Source organism: Pararge aegeria, chromosome 22 (assembly GCF_905163445.1).
Source record: "Pararge aegeria chromosome 22, ilParAegt1.1, whole genome shotgun sequence".
Taxonomy (NCBI): Eukaryota; Metazoa; Arthropoda; class Insecta; order Lepidoptera; family Nymphalidae; genus Pararge; species Pararge aegeria.
Window position 1 is genome coordinate 6,199,497 of NC_053201.1, and position 15,568 is coordinate 6,215,064.

The following is a 15,568-nucleotide window of genomic DNA, read 5'->3' on the forward strand; positions in this document are numbered from 1 at the left end:
CTCCTCTGGTGTTGCCGATGTTTATGGGCGGCGGTGATCACTTAACATCAGGTGACCTACTTGCTTGTTTGCCTGCTATTAATATAAAATAAAAAAATCTATTATCTATTCTGCTATTCTTGAGGTCATATGAAAATCCCGAAAGACTGAATAGTTTATACCAAAGGTCCCCAAATATTTTTGTCTTGTAAGAGCAGTCATTTAATCTGGTTAAAACCCCCGTTTACCAAGTATCGAATTTTTGCAAATTCATCTACTTTAAATGTGTTTTTGAAAACCATTATAAGCATGCTTAAAAAGATTTGTAAACATTTCTAACCGCTATGTCAAAATTAGTCACAACTTGCTTAAACTAAACTTATTTTTGTAGAACCCCATATTATTATATTTGCATCTAATATATTTTGGTAACTGGACCCTTTGCCTGGTCCTGTGGGGGTTGATATATATATATACCACTTTAGGGATGAGTTTATATCCCATTTTCCAATTTACACCTTTTCTTGACCTAAAAACCTTATATGATGTGTAAATGAAAACCAAAATAATATTTCACAGGCTTTAGAGGTACATTATGTACTGTCCATGAGACTTACATTTGAAACCGAAAACCTAATAGTTTTTGAGTAAATCACTGCCATACTTTCTACTGGTGAAATCAGATACAGCTCTAACATAACATGCAAAATTAAAATCATATGACTCCTGTCACTTTATTAGGTACGCGTGGCGTAGAGTAGGTACTATGCGCGTGTCGGTCTTTTAAATTCAATAGGGTTGTCATAATTAAATACTTAGAATGTTCTGAATTAGTTAGAAACAAAAATGCTTCTTTTGATTTAATATTTTATAGGGTGATTCCTTATAAAATATTCCTCCTTCCATCCTTCAATATTATTCCATAATTCGGTTACACGTTGTATAGACTATTAAAAATATTAAAATTTGCAAATTGGTTCAGAAGGTGTCAGAGGCACGCTTTATTACAAACAGCATTTAATTTATATTTCTATGATTTTTCTGTATTTTTCACATCAGGTACGGGCAGTGGTTCGTTAACGCATGCTCTCATCCGCCGCGTGCGCCCACACGGTCATGTCTACACGTTCGACTTCCACGATCACAGAGCTAAAGTTGCCCAGGAAGAATTTCAAGAGCATGGACTCGCAGATTTCGTTACGGTAATTATGAGTTATATTTTTGTAGTTCTTTCGTCTATTAATATGCCATGGTTTGGCCCATGCCACCTCTCTCAGAGAAGGAAGGAATTTTGAGCTGTAGTTGAACACCATAGGTCTGGGTATAATAACTGTTTTGGGAATCTAAAATATTATTTTGTTCATATACTCACAGAGATAAGGGTGAAGGTTAGAAGAGAACAAAGTCATTTTCAATAAATATATTTTTTTGTACAATAAATTAGCACAATCTCGAAGTTTCAGCATTAGGTACAACAAATCTCTTTTTTTTATTGAAGGTTGGACATCGGTTATGGGAATCTAAAATATTGAGATGAGATTAGAAGAGAATAAAGTGGATTTCGTTAAATATATTTTTTTGTTTTAAATTAATACAATCTCGAAGTTTCAGCCTTACAGCAAATCTCTTGTTTTATTGTAGGTTGGACAACTTCCACCTGACAGATGTATATAATTAAGAATCTAATATATAGGTTATTTTACTTTCTACTATATAGGCGCGGCATAGAGATGTGCTTGCAGAAGGTTTCGGGGACGACCTTAAAGAGAAAGCCGATGCAGTGTTCTTGGACTTGCCTAAACCATGGACAGGTGTGCCTCATGCAGTTGCTGCTATTAAAAATGATGGTAAGTTTTTTCATAGGCAGATTTACTTACTACACTGTCCCTTAGGCTGAGATTTATAACTGCTCACCCTTGCCTCAGGCTTAAAAAAAAAATAAGGAGTTACAACTTTATGCGTCCGACATACATCATTATCGTATTAACACTTACATTGACTAGATATAGTCAAAGTACGCCCTATATATCTGGTCTTACGCAAACGTAGAGTTGTTTTCAAATATCAGTAAACACTGTAACGTCAACGTAAAATTGACCTAAATAATTGCTTTATAGGGTTGCAAATTCTGCATCATTCATTTTAACGTTCGAACGTTACAAACGTTACGCCAAGATTGCTGGCCGTTTTATTTTGAACTAATTTGAGTCTTAAAATCATCATCATCATCACATCAACCCATTACCGGCCGACTACAGAGCACGGGTCTCCTTCCACAATGAGAAGGGGTTAAGGCCGTAGTCAGTAATATGCCACTGAAAGAAAAGAAAAAAACTCTACAATAGATCCAACTTTCCAAACCCATGTGAATCCCGTGAAGCAGAATCACAAATAGTGATTAGATAAATGGTATTTGCAGACTATGTTACTTTGCAACCATCGCACCATTTTTAATACAAAGCTACGTGCTTAAATCACCATTTGAAAACTTCAGTCTCGATAACTTCAGTAATATAATATCTGGATATTTTCCCGAATACGTCAGTTCTGGAAAAATCGCAAGACATATTGATCAAAGCCTAATGAAAAAAAAAACAAGAATAAATGTGGAATTACCATGCGTATTATGGGCCGTTTTACATTAAGTAAATTTTTGATAAATAAGACGACTGGCGAGAAGTTGTACAATAAGATGGATAAAAGATTAACTCTCTTAAAACTTGTAAGCAATTTGTTGATTCCATTTACTATAATGAAATAAAAGCACTACTGAAGTGCTATCCTATTTGGCCCAACTCAAACTCCAGACAAAGATAGTTGATTCGTTTGTAAAAACCGGTTACAGATTTATGTTGCTCTGGTACTCAGAGTTTTGTGACCCTGATAATGTATGAACGGAGCCTTACGCATACGAATTGTGATTTTCTCATAACAACCATAAAACAATATATTAATCAAATGAGTTCTCAAGAACCTGATAAATTATGTCAAACTACTTACCTGCTGATTTATGCGCTTCTTATTGAAATGCAAATCGAATCAAACAAATCCTATTAAAAGTTGACTCTATTGGTTTAAAACAAAGTAGATCTCCGATATAGTTAGTCGATTAATACCCATAATTAAAACGATTATCGGAATGGGTACATTTTCTCACAACAAAAACAACTATTAATTCGTTAGCAAATTCCAAAGGTTCCGAGTTTTAAATCATATTATTTATTATCAAGTTCTCTGACTTCAGCTATTTGCAGAAGTAACAAGAAATGAATTTTCTTTAGTTTTTCAGATGACGTCATTTACCGAATTTGGTGCTCATTGAGAGAAGCGTTTGGTTGTATATGTAAACAGTATGCATTATAACAATTTTCATAAAACGTAGGTCTACGTGCTAAACATATGTTAATTCAGGCAATACTTTATCGAATGATGATTAAACTTTAATGGTTCACCATACTCCGACGTATAACAATGCGCCATTCCATCAATTCTAGAAACATTACGAGTATAGTATGTACAAAATAAATTGCAACTGTTTTTTTTCCTTTAATTGATTGACCAAGTAGATGGCCCACCTGACCATCGTCTATAACAAAGCAACACTTCGCAGGGCATACGTTATTCTAAATGCCGCCCTGTTTCCGTCAACCTTGGGCGTTAGTGTTAAGCCTCACGTGACTGTAACACCAGCAACCATGCTTGTCACACCAGAACACAGCAATTCAGCTTGGTGGCAGAAACAAACATGGCGTTAGTACTTCTCCTGACAAGCTCAGACACAAAAAGCTGAACTAAGTACTACTTTTAGCTTTTTGCTAATGAAATATCTTAGCCAGAATGCAACTCATGATATCTACCGTGTGAGTCGGGCCAGGCACTATCGATAACGCTATACGAGAACAGTCCAGTATATTATAATACATGAAACAAATAGCTTCTGCAAACCTAACTAAACATACCATCTAGATAAAGATAAACTATCGCAGCAGGAAACCACAGATCCTTATAAATCGACAAAATCGATTGCAATCTGATTACCCAGTGTCGATTATTCCGATCCGCTTGTAAGTTATTCGATTCTATTCATTAAACATGCTAGTGCCAAACTAGATAACGAATTTAAAATCGATTCATCCAGTTGCGGGCCGTTTAACCTATGTCACGATAGGGCTGGCAACTTTTATTACAATAGTTATTTTAGCATAGCCGAAATTCAGGCACAATATAAATATAAATATATAAATATACTATGACAATACACTCATCGCCATCTACCCTCAAAGTAAGCGTAGCTTCGGCTATAGGTACTAAGATAGCTGACGGATAATTTTATGTATATAATACACATAAATACTTATAATATACAGACAAACACCCTGACAACACTGAAAAACATTCATGTTCATCACAGAAACATTTTTCCAGCTGTGGGATACAAACCCACAGCCTTAGATGCAGAAAGCAGGGACGCTGCCCACTGTGCCGATCGGCTGTCATAAATTATCAGCCAGTCAATATTATTCAGCTACAAAAATATTTCTGCTCACCTCACTCAAATTTTACTAATAATTTCGAATGACGTACCCATTTCCGTCGTAACACTGCAGTGCATAACTAATACATGTAAAACACTCATCACGTCATTATAAGTTTTGTGTAATAAATTTCACAAATAAAGGTATATATAAATAAAGGTATAATCTTTTATGATTTATTATTATCTTTTTTTTTTTGCTTAATTCTACCCGGCCAAGTGTGTAGTCTTCCGCACAAAATATTTTAAGGCATCCAAGAATTGAACTCCTTGATACGTAGGCGAACATCCAACCAACCAAGGAGGCCATTTTCTTATATGAACAAAAATATTTCCGATTGCGATTGCCAACCCTACATAAAACTGTGCCTAATTGGTAGATCCTTATAAAATCCCGATACGTATCTCGTGCGTCGGGCACTAACCAATGACACATTTTGTTATTTATCCATGGAGGCTGTTAGTTGCCCTATTGTCGTTTGACAGCGACTTTTTACAAGTGATCTAATATATACCATTGTGGTTAAAGTATCTTTTTTATTGCAGTAGAACAGATTTATAAAGTTTTTCAATTCATTGTAAGTTAGTCTTCTGTTACTAAGATGGTAACTTATGTACTGTTCATGTACAGTTTAAATACCACGACAAAATACAACACGCGAAAAAACTCTAAAACATTCTAAGATTTTATTTGCTACACCTGCCTTATTGGTACTTGGTATGTCCTGTTAAAATCTAGATCAGTCTTTCACTTTGTTTTTTTATCCATGGGGTCTTTTTACCATTTTGGTAAACGTTTCCTTTTATTTCAATAAAACAGATACATTAAGTATGACAAATGATAACTTATTATTTTTCTACAACCAATAAAAGGTGACATAAGTTAGGTCATTATATTATAAATACCACGATAAACTTATAAACTATCCGACACCACGACACCACGACACCTCTGGTGTTTGTGATGGTGGTGTTTCTTTACATGCAGAAAAATAATACGATTTTGTTTGTGCCAACACGTGTTCTGTGTTTCAAGGTGCCTAATTTGTAAATTCTTATACAATCTCCATCATTGTTTCGATGTTAACATTGTGTTTTTTGTAACCACGGTTAAACGTTCCATGCCAATAAAACTGATTTTTAACCTATTTCAATTTATTTTAATTGAATTAAACATGAAATGAATGAAACTTCGACAAAAGTTATCCAATCTCTTTCCTCTTTAATAGGTACAAAAGTTATAGATAGGCATAAATTCTTAAAACAAACAATCGTCCGCAATCGGCACTCATGTTAGTCAATAAAACCATCCAAGGAAATAGACTTCGAATTTAAAACGGCCTATTTATTCCCATTACAACCATATATTTATGGATAAAGCCCATACAACGTCATTATGGTATTTCCAATATGGGTAAGAGTTCTATTTGTTTGCATTTACGCAAGGCCACCAACAGATGCGCACGCGCAACTTCTAATAATAATCAAAACTAGACTATTCCGATTATTAACCCTTTTATTTGAGTTATAAGATTATAATATTTGTTTTACTTCTATGGGGCTTCTGTATTCATCCAAGTTGAGAGACATAAGAGCAACAAAGGAAGTGAAGGAAAAATTCTCTAATGAAAACGCAAGTTAAAAAGGATAGATCATTTCTTGATATAAACAAATATAAGACTTATTAATAAACGTAGCAAAATGACCGAATAGTAATGCAAAATAGCAGTGTTTTCACATTAAACTGACAGCATCTTCAACACTGCGTAACTATTTCGAATGTCAACTTTATTTGAAGGCCCTATAGGAGCCATAAAATCATAAATTGAATACAATTTTGTAACCGGGCATATATATTTATTTTGCAAATTTGTCTTCAAGCTATGTGAGCAAACCCAAGTTTATCGTTCAGTTTTAAAATAAAATAATCGTTTGTGTTTGTCGTTTATTCGTTGGCGTGCGTAAACTAAGTTCAATGTATTGGGATCGAGAGAAATACATGGACTCAATTACGGATGCGCTAACGCACCGCGCTCACAAGTTACTACGGTAGGTTGCGCACAAATAATGCACACGAAAGACTGTATTAATATTTTTTTTATTCTTTTACAAGTTAGCCGTTGACTGCGATCTCACCTGATGGTAAGAGATGATGCAGTCTTAGATGTTAACGGGCTATCCTGCTTTGGGTATAGCAGTTATATAAAACGTAAACCCCGAATTGGTTTCTACGCGTCATCGTACTGGAACGCTAAATCACTTAGCGGCACGTCTTTATTGGTATGGTGGTAACTAGCCGCGGCCAAAGCCCACCAGGCGAGACCAGAGTAAATTGAGAAATTATAAATGCCCAAATTATTCGATCCACGTCAGGGGTTTTTTTTGAGTTTGTGAGTTTTGTAAAGGCTGTTGCTATTATATACTAGGAATTAACAAAAATGCTTATCTATATTTTCTACCTTTGTGTTTTGGTCACCTAGGTTCACGTTGTTCTTACAAAATAAACTATACTCTCACAAAAAGAAAAGGTGCGTATCAAAAAAGAAGAAGTGAACTATATTAACTGTCACATGGAAATGTATACCTACCTAAAAAAGGAGGAAATATCCTACGTGGCTCAAACGTATGGGCAATCTTTACGTGTACATTTCAACGGAGAAATTGAACGAATTATTGAGCTAGAATAGTAAAATACAGAATCTTGAAATGTTTCTAAGCTTATGTCGATTTAAGAAGTAAAAAATTTATGCGAGGTTTTTATATGAGACTTAATTAATTCTTTTTAAGGTTAATGCTTGAAAATCTGTGACGACTAACTGATTACAAACATTATAGAAGACACCCAGTACGTAACATATATCTTTGATCTTAATGTTACGAATTTGTCGGAAAAAATAATATTAATAAACGTATTAGGAACTGACGCGGCATGTTTAAATGTACTGACAACTTACTTATGTGGATGAAGTGTACATTTTCATTGCGACACAGCAAAACACAACGTATACGATTTGGTTATTTGACCTTATCAATAACGTAGCTTGAATATATCTGAACATTCTTACTATTGTTCGCAAACATTTACTCGAATTTTCAGGCTGCTCTGTAAATACTTATGTATTATTCCAATAAGAACAACACGTAGTATATCTATATTTATAGATACATGGCATGTACTTCCACGTTCAGTTTCATATGAAAATAATGTGCGCACACGAAGGTATAATATACTATTGATGTAACACTTCATACGTAACACTTTGCATTATAATATGACGAAGTAAGATGTACGACAATAATACATCCATGAGATGTTTTGCAACATTGTAATATCTTAATAACGCACATACCTACTCTTACGCACGGTGAAAATGATGTAGATATTTCTCACAGTGACATAATCTTACGGAAACAAAGCTACTCAATCTATGAATTTATTGTTTTCACAATTTTGCAAGAACCAAACTAAATTGTATATGGCGCCGTATTTTCAAGCAAATATCATTTCGATATTTTAATAATCATCATATCAACCCATTACCGGCCTACTACATGGCACGAGTCGCCTGCCATTAAGAGAAGGGGTTAAGGTCTTAGTCCACCATGCTGGCCCAGTGCGGATTGGTGGACTCCACAAACCCTTTAGAACACTATGGCGAACTCGCAGTCATGCAGGTTTCCTCATGATGCTTTCCTTCACCTTTGAAGCAAGTGATATTTTAATTATTTAAGACGCGCATAACTTATAAAAGTTACGTGCTGAGATTAGAACCCGGCCCCCCGAAATTGAAATCGAGTTTGCGTCGGTTCGATTTTAATAATAGAAATAAATAAATAAACACACACATCGCCATCTAGCGCCAAATAAGTGTAGCTTACTACTGAGATGACTGATGAATATTTTTATGAGTCTTAAGACGATTACAAGTCGATTGGACAAGATCAAAGACTGTACAGTGTGTTGAAATTTGCCCGCTTTCAAATTCAAAGTCTTTTGTTGACAACTCGAACAATATTACTGCACAACACCATGCCCTGTCACTCACTCCATAACTCCATACATATCTGATACAATGGATCAGTTAAATACCTCAACTGTATCAACAGCCGTATCTAACAACACTTTCGGCCGGAATCATGAATTCTATAGCCTTATTTATCACCCGTCGGCCGTTGTCCAAATATGTCTTATTAATAAATGGTCGGACTGGAGCACATTTAGAGATGTTAGTGCAACAATAGTCAACAAATGTGCGCACTGTTCTCATTTTAAACCTCATATTTTGTTATTCATAAGTATGTTAATTGGACCATTTATATTGGACTATTTATTTATAGAAGAACAGAAAAAAAGGGCTTATCGCTTAGTAGCGATCTCTGCGTAAGGATTAGGAAAACATGAGGAAAAGCGAATGTAGGCAAATAACTACATACTAATATATATATAAATATATAATATTATACTACTATACTTATTTATACTTATTATATTTTGTTATGTTTACGTTGTTAACTATTCAACTATCCATCGTGTTGTCGGCGATACACTTTTTACAAAATGATTCTGAAAGTAATTTTGGTTTTACCAATGCGTCATTTTCAACATTTGATCTTCGAGATTATACATTTGATGAATTTCTTAACGAAAAGATTGCTCCGCTCTCATCTTCCACAGTATAAAAAATTTATTGGTATTTTTTTAAATTTATATACATATAATAATAAACCAAAATCAAGTTGTTTTCCAAATTACCCAAACCAACATTGCCGTCAGATTGGTAAATTGAAAAATAATGATGTTGTAAGATATCAAATGCTAAGCTAAAGTTTCTTTAGAGTTTTCCTTCTGAACCAAAGTCACTAGACAGCGACAGATTTGTCTTCTTGAAATAAATATGTTTTGACCTCTAATTTGAAAATATGTAAGAATAAGTATAGATGTTATCTCCATATATATACAAGAAAGTTGTGTTAGTTACACCATTTATAACTAAAGAACGAAGAAATTTTTACGATATTTGATTTTTTGGATTATTCTTAGTCCGGAATAGGATAAAAAGTATTAAAATACAACCCTTCATCGTTTTCTGATTTTCGCCCCATTTCTATATTACCATTTCTCTCAAAAGTTCTTGAAAAACTCGTATCTCAACAACTTAGTCTCTTTCTTAATAAGAATAACCTTCTCAGTTCTTTGCAATCTGGCTTTCGTCCTGGTCATAGTACGGCTACTGCTCTTGCTAAAGTAACTGATGATATTCGATGGGCGATGGATAACAAGCAGCTAACAATTCTTATTCTGCTTGACTTTAGCAATGCCTTTAATACAGTTGACTTTGACATCTTGCTTAGTCTTTTACGCTCTATTAACATATCTCCATCAGTAATAGACTGGTTTCGGAGTTACCTCAATGGCCGTCGACAGCGCATTCAGATTGACGAGTCCTTTTCGTCTTGGTGTGATGTAGCGGCTGGGGTACCTCAGGGTGGCGTGTTATCTCCTTTACTTTTTTCTATTTTCATTAACTCTATTACTCAAAACATCTCTTCTCTCTATCACATGTATGCAGATGATATCCAAATATATCGCTCATCTACCCTTCAAAATCTTTGTTCTGCTATTGCAGCTATAAATAATGATATGGCTGCAATTTCTGAGTGGAGCAGGCAATATGGGCTAAAGGTCAATCCTGCAAAATCTAAAGCTATCGTTATTGGTAGCTCAGGAATGATCGCGAGGGTTGATTGGCTGAGCATTCCTTCTGTTATTTATAATGGCATCGCTATTCCTTTTTGTGACTCTGTGAAAGATCTTGGTGTATACCTCGACCGGGAATTGTCATGGACAGTGCATGTCAAAGAGCTGAGTCAGAAAGTGTTTGTGGCGATGAGCTCGTTGCGAAGGCTGCAATCATTTCTTCCAATTCCGACCAAAGTTATGCTAGCACATTCTCTTTTTCTATCTATTCTCGATTATGCGGATGCAAGCTTTCTTAATCTGACCGAGGATCAGCTTAATAAACTTGAGCGTCTTCAAAATCTGGCTATTCGGTTCATATTTGGCCTTCGCAAATATGACCATGTTTCCGTATTTCGACAAAAACTCAAGTGGCTTCCTATTCGTCGTCGCCGGGATATGCATGTACTTTCTCTTCTGTACTGTGTGTTATTTCATCTAAATACTCCCTCGTATTTAAAAGAGAAGTTCACTTTTCTTTGTGAGCAATCTGGTGTAAGATCGTGCCGTGCGCTGACGCTGTGTATGCCTTATCATAAGACAAAATTTTATAAGTGTTCGTTTAGCGTACGAGCTGTGGAATTGTGGAATGCGCTTCCATTGAGCATACGACGATCCAAATCACTGGCGATATTTAAAAGAGCAGTTAAGGCCCATTATATTGTTAACGACTTTTAATAGTATGTATATATGTACTTACTCATTTATTGTATGTTAAAGTATTTAATTATGTAAGTGTTGTTATTATATATATTAGTTTATTTTTATATTTATTTATTTATTATATTATTTACTTTTTATCTATTTGTGCACACTAGTTTATGTATTGGCATGTAGTTATTTGCATGTATGTATTTTAATATTTGTACCACCAGCAGTCTATTCTCCTCTTCTTTTTTTTTTCCTAATTCTAAGGTTGCCTGGCAGAGATCGCTATTAAGCGATAAGGCCGCCTTTTGTATTACTACTTCTTTCGATGTTTCTGTTTTTGTTATATTTTAAATGTTGTGGTATACAAATAAAGAGTTTTAATAATAATAATAATAAAATATAGTATTCGTAAAAATAATTGTTTGGCGGTACGAAGTTCGCCTGGACAGCTAGTATTATAAAGGTAAGCATTAAGTAAGTTTCTAAATATATTAAGACTTATTTTGTTTTAGTCCTTGTGTTATTTGTGTCCGTAAACATGTAACAAAATAAACAAAATCAACGGTATGTACTCTTAACACGTAAAGCAGCTTTTAATCAGCGGCGTACGCATTCCCAACAAAAAGGGCAGTTAATGATACCCCGGCACTATTACAAGCACTTACTAAATGTCCGGCCGTAATCGCCGCATTTAGTACACTTACAAATGTCCGTGCTCACAACATGACATATCAATGTAACAGAACCTTCTCCCATGGTGGTCCTGCAAAGAACGAACGAAAGTCTAATAAGACAGCCCCTTAGCTCAGCTAGACAGCTCTTAGGACGTTATCGTTCGGTGAAAAATGGCACCTTTTGTGCTCCAAAAGACGGGAACGAACTGCCCTTTGCAGAGTTTACGAATTTGTGATTCTGTTTCTTTAAGTACGTGTCATTAAAGGCGGGACGATGGATTTATGACAATTTGTATTCTGTTAGTATTCTAGCGTCCATTTAATGTTCGAGTGTTGGAACAATTACGGGGAATATCTAACATCTTCCTCGTTGGTCCAGTTGTCAGCAGGTTAAACTATGTGGTTCGGTTTCCGGGTTGGACCATGAATTGCAACTTTGAAAATTTCTGTCAAGAGTTAGGACGGAGTTAGGAAATTGGCATTGTAGACCTCCGTTTTTTGGAGAGTAGGTACCTTTTTTTTTTGTCGTGGTGGAAAAGCTTTATGTCTACCTCTGTTCTTTTGGGCAGGACAGAGGTTATGTGGGACTCGTTTACCCGAACTAAAAACCACCACGGCATGTCCCTCTCGTTGGCTTTATTGGACGTCCGGGGAACCCGTTGTATACTTCCCAGACAAAAAAGTGCTTCCTTCCCGTACCGGGAATCGAACCCGAGTCTCCTGGGTGAAAGCCAGGTATCCTAGCCACTAGACCATACGGGAGATTGAGAGTAGGTACCTTCATATTCATGATCATCATCCTCATTATTAACCTATTACCATCCTACCTCTCTCACAAAGATAAGGGTTTAAGCCGTAGTCCACCACGCTAGCCAAATGCTCATTCACGCCTTTGAGAACTCTCAGGCGTGCAGGTTCCCTCACAAAGTATTCCTGCACCGTCGAAGCAAAATTCAAAATTCAAAAAAAATTCAAAATTCAAAATTCATTTATTGTTGATGTCGTCAAGTCTGTCTGTGTATAGTGACTCTACCACCAGTTGGGAAGGCAGATTCTACCGAGAAGAAGCCGGGAGGAAACTCAGCAGTTGCTCTTTTCCAACATTAACAATTTACATTTGACATTTCAAAATTCATTTTTCTATCTTGTGAGAGATGAAAGCGGAGCCGGATGCTTCCAAGCAACTTTGTCATTAAGAAATTCATCAATTGTATAATAACCTCGCTGTAATAAATGTGTTTTAACACATTCTTTAAACTTATGCAATGGTAGGTCCAAAATTACCTTAGGAATCATATTATAAAAGCGTATACTCAGTCCCACAAATGACTTCTGCACCTTTCGCAGACGATATGCAGATGTATGACTAAAAGCAAGATATTTATAAGGTATAAATATTACTTATTAAAACACACAAAACTGCAAAAAGCAGAATTTAATAATCTGAATTAAAAAAAATAATTAAACTATAGGTACTTACTGTTCTCAAATAAAACAAGAAAGTCATAAATCAGTTGTTAACTATCATCGTGACTGCGGCCAGGCCGGCCGCCAACTGATCAAGTGTCAACATCTCGCCGATAACTGACAATATTATCGCCGAGTGCCGTGTCGTTTCATTCCCAACAGCTGTAATACAGCTCTTTATGAAATCGGTAGTGATCTCGTAGCGGGTATTTATAACACAGCTGAAATGTGTAGAGTTGGATATTATGATATTAATAACTTAAAGCAATGTCCTTATTAGGAACTTGGAAGGGGTTTTACATGAACAAATTTTGCGAGCAAAGAGCAATTTTGACAAGAGTTCGTTACGTCTGAACGTAAATATAAGCAATACAAATAAAAAAATTAATTATAAATAAATGTACTTCGACAGTTCACACATCACCATCGAGCCCCAAAGTGACCGTAGCTTGTTTTATAGGTACTTAGATGACTGATGAATATTTTTATGATTATTCATACATAAATACTTATAATATACATATAAAAATTAAAAGATGTGGTCCTGCGAACTGATTATCCTTAATCCTTCTTCTTCTGCTTCTGTTCCTGGGCCTGTTTCCATACTTGGTTGACCTGAACCGTCCGTTGTACGCCCACCGCTTGATCACTCTAGCCGGCCGAGCTCACTCCAGAAGCTTAGCAGGCCGCCCAGGTCGCCGAGTGCTTCATGGGATATTGCTGAGGAGCCAAGGTGTGCTGCGCGTTATTCTTTTTTTTTGTTTTTTTTTCAATGTCAAATATTTCTTTATTCAAATAGGCACATAGATGGCACTTTTGATCTGTTCTGCTACTCCATTGCATTGGAGAATTATGTGTATCGGTGTTTCATCTGTCTCCATGCATGCTCTGCACAGGGGGCTGTGAGTTATACCTCAAATCGAAAGGTGTTTGTTTAATGGGCAGTGCCCTGTTATCATACCTACAACAATCCTTAGTTTGACCCGATTTAGTTAAAGTAATTTTGTTGTTAGTCGTGGGTTGATCCACAATCCTTAATAATATTACAAATCAGAAAGAGTGTTGTCTGTCCTTGCTTAGCGCCCTCACAAAGCACAAATCAAATGATTTTTGGCATAGAGTTAGTTGAAAGGACGCAGAGGCTACTTTTTACCCCAGGAAAAAAACGGTTTCCACGGGATTTGTGAAAAACTGTCATAAACACTGAAAAGAACATCAAATATCAAGTTGACTGGTTGATTTTGATCAGGGAAGGACAAATAAGCAAACAAACACTATTTCACATTTATAATATTAGTAAGGATATGACGTTTTCATTTAAATGGCGATATTGCGCGTTGTGTACGCGTAGAAAAGACACTGTATGTGCATTGGCTTTAACTGATGAGAGTCAGTAGTTGGTGCTCAATAAACGATGGGCTTTTGCCAAACCATCTATCAGCTTTTAATACGTTTAAGTAAAAGTAAGGCTTTTGGATGTGATCGTACAAAGAAACAGAGGCAAGTATTCCATGCGTTGCATTTCACTTATGTGTCTAATGCAGAATTTTTTTTGTTGACGACCTCGCTGGCGCATCTGTATGCGTTTGATTAGGAAGTTCCGGGTTCGATTCCTGGCAAGGCAATTTGGGAATTTATAATTTCTAAATGTTCTCTGGTCTGGTATTGTTTGGCTTTGGCCGTGTCTAGTTATCACCCTACCTACAAAGATTTGTCGCTAAGCGATTTAGTATTCCGGTTCGATGTCGCATACAAAACCGATTAGGGGTATGACTACCATACCCCCTAATAGGTTAGCCACCTACAATCTTAGACTGCATCATCACTTACCACCGGGTGTGATTGCAGTCAAGGGCTGACATGTAGTGGAATAAAAAAAAACTGCGTTCTAAGAACCTACTTTTATATGTTGTTTCTGACTACGATAGAGTCTATGTTCATATTGTGTTACTACCGTTAGCTACGAATTTAAAGGAGTTTGCGAAAACCGTAGGAATTTTGTTGTTGTTGTTGTTGAAAAGTTAGGTTAGGTTAGGTTCACAGATCACATCTAGCCTAACCTAACTTTCGGCTCCAATTCAATTCCAATTTAGTACTAATACACAACAAATACACGAAACCATAAATCACTTAACGAAACATTCCTTAACGCGTTTAATTATCAAATCTAACAATTAAAGATAACGATCAAGGAATTGCCGAAACCATTTCATGCATACCTACGTCTCGCACCCCTGCGGGGTATTTGGATCGCGTACTTGGACGATAAGAATCTTATATCCTTGTTACTTTCCCAATACATGTCATAAGTGTAATAACCACATGACATAGCGTGTCCCTTCGGGCGTTACTCGCCCTGCCTCCCACAGCAAACTTATAGCATACACATCCTCAACACTTTTGTGGCAATAGTGTTTCTTATGTAGATGTTTATAAGAACTATTAAAGCTCAATCAAACTTTCTAATGCCGAATTTGTTGATTGGTTAACGCGCCGAAAACACAAAGTTGTATCATAACATCGCTC

At 35.9% G+C, this 15,568-nt stretch overlaps 1 protein-coding gene and 1 non-coding gene across 2 annotated transcripts in view; one reads left to right on the top strand and one right to left on the bottom strand.

The window, feature by feature from the left end:
- Positions 1-15,568, top strand: part of LOC120633680 (tRNA (adenine(58)-N(1))-methyltransferase catalytic subunit TRMT61A) — a 107,541-nt gene that overhangs the window by 1,547 nt on the left and 90,426 nt on the right. The window contains exons 3-4 of the mRNA XM_039903991.1: positions 1,039-1,181; positions 1,697-1,826. Of these exons, the coding sequence (XP_039759925.1) occupies positions 1,039-1,181; positions 1,697-1,826 (273 nt within the window). The remainder of the gene's footprint in view (positions 1-1,038; positions 1,182-1,696; positions 1,827-15,568) is intronic.
- Positions 12,266-12,337, bottom strand: Trnae-uuc. The gene has a single exon. It is a non-coding gene; the product is annotated as a tRNA-Glu (tRNA).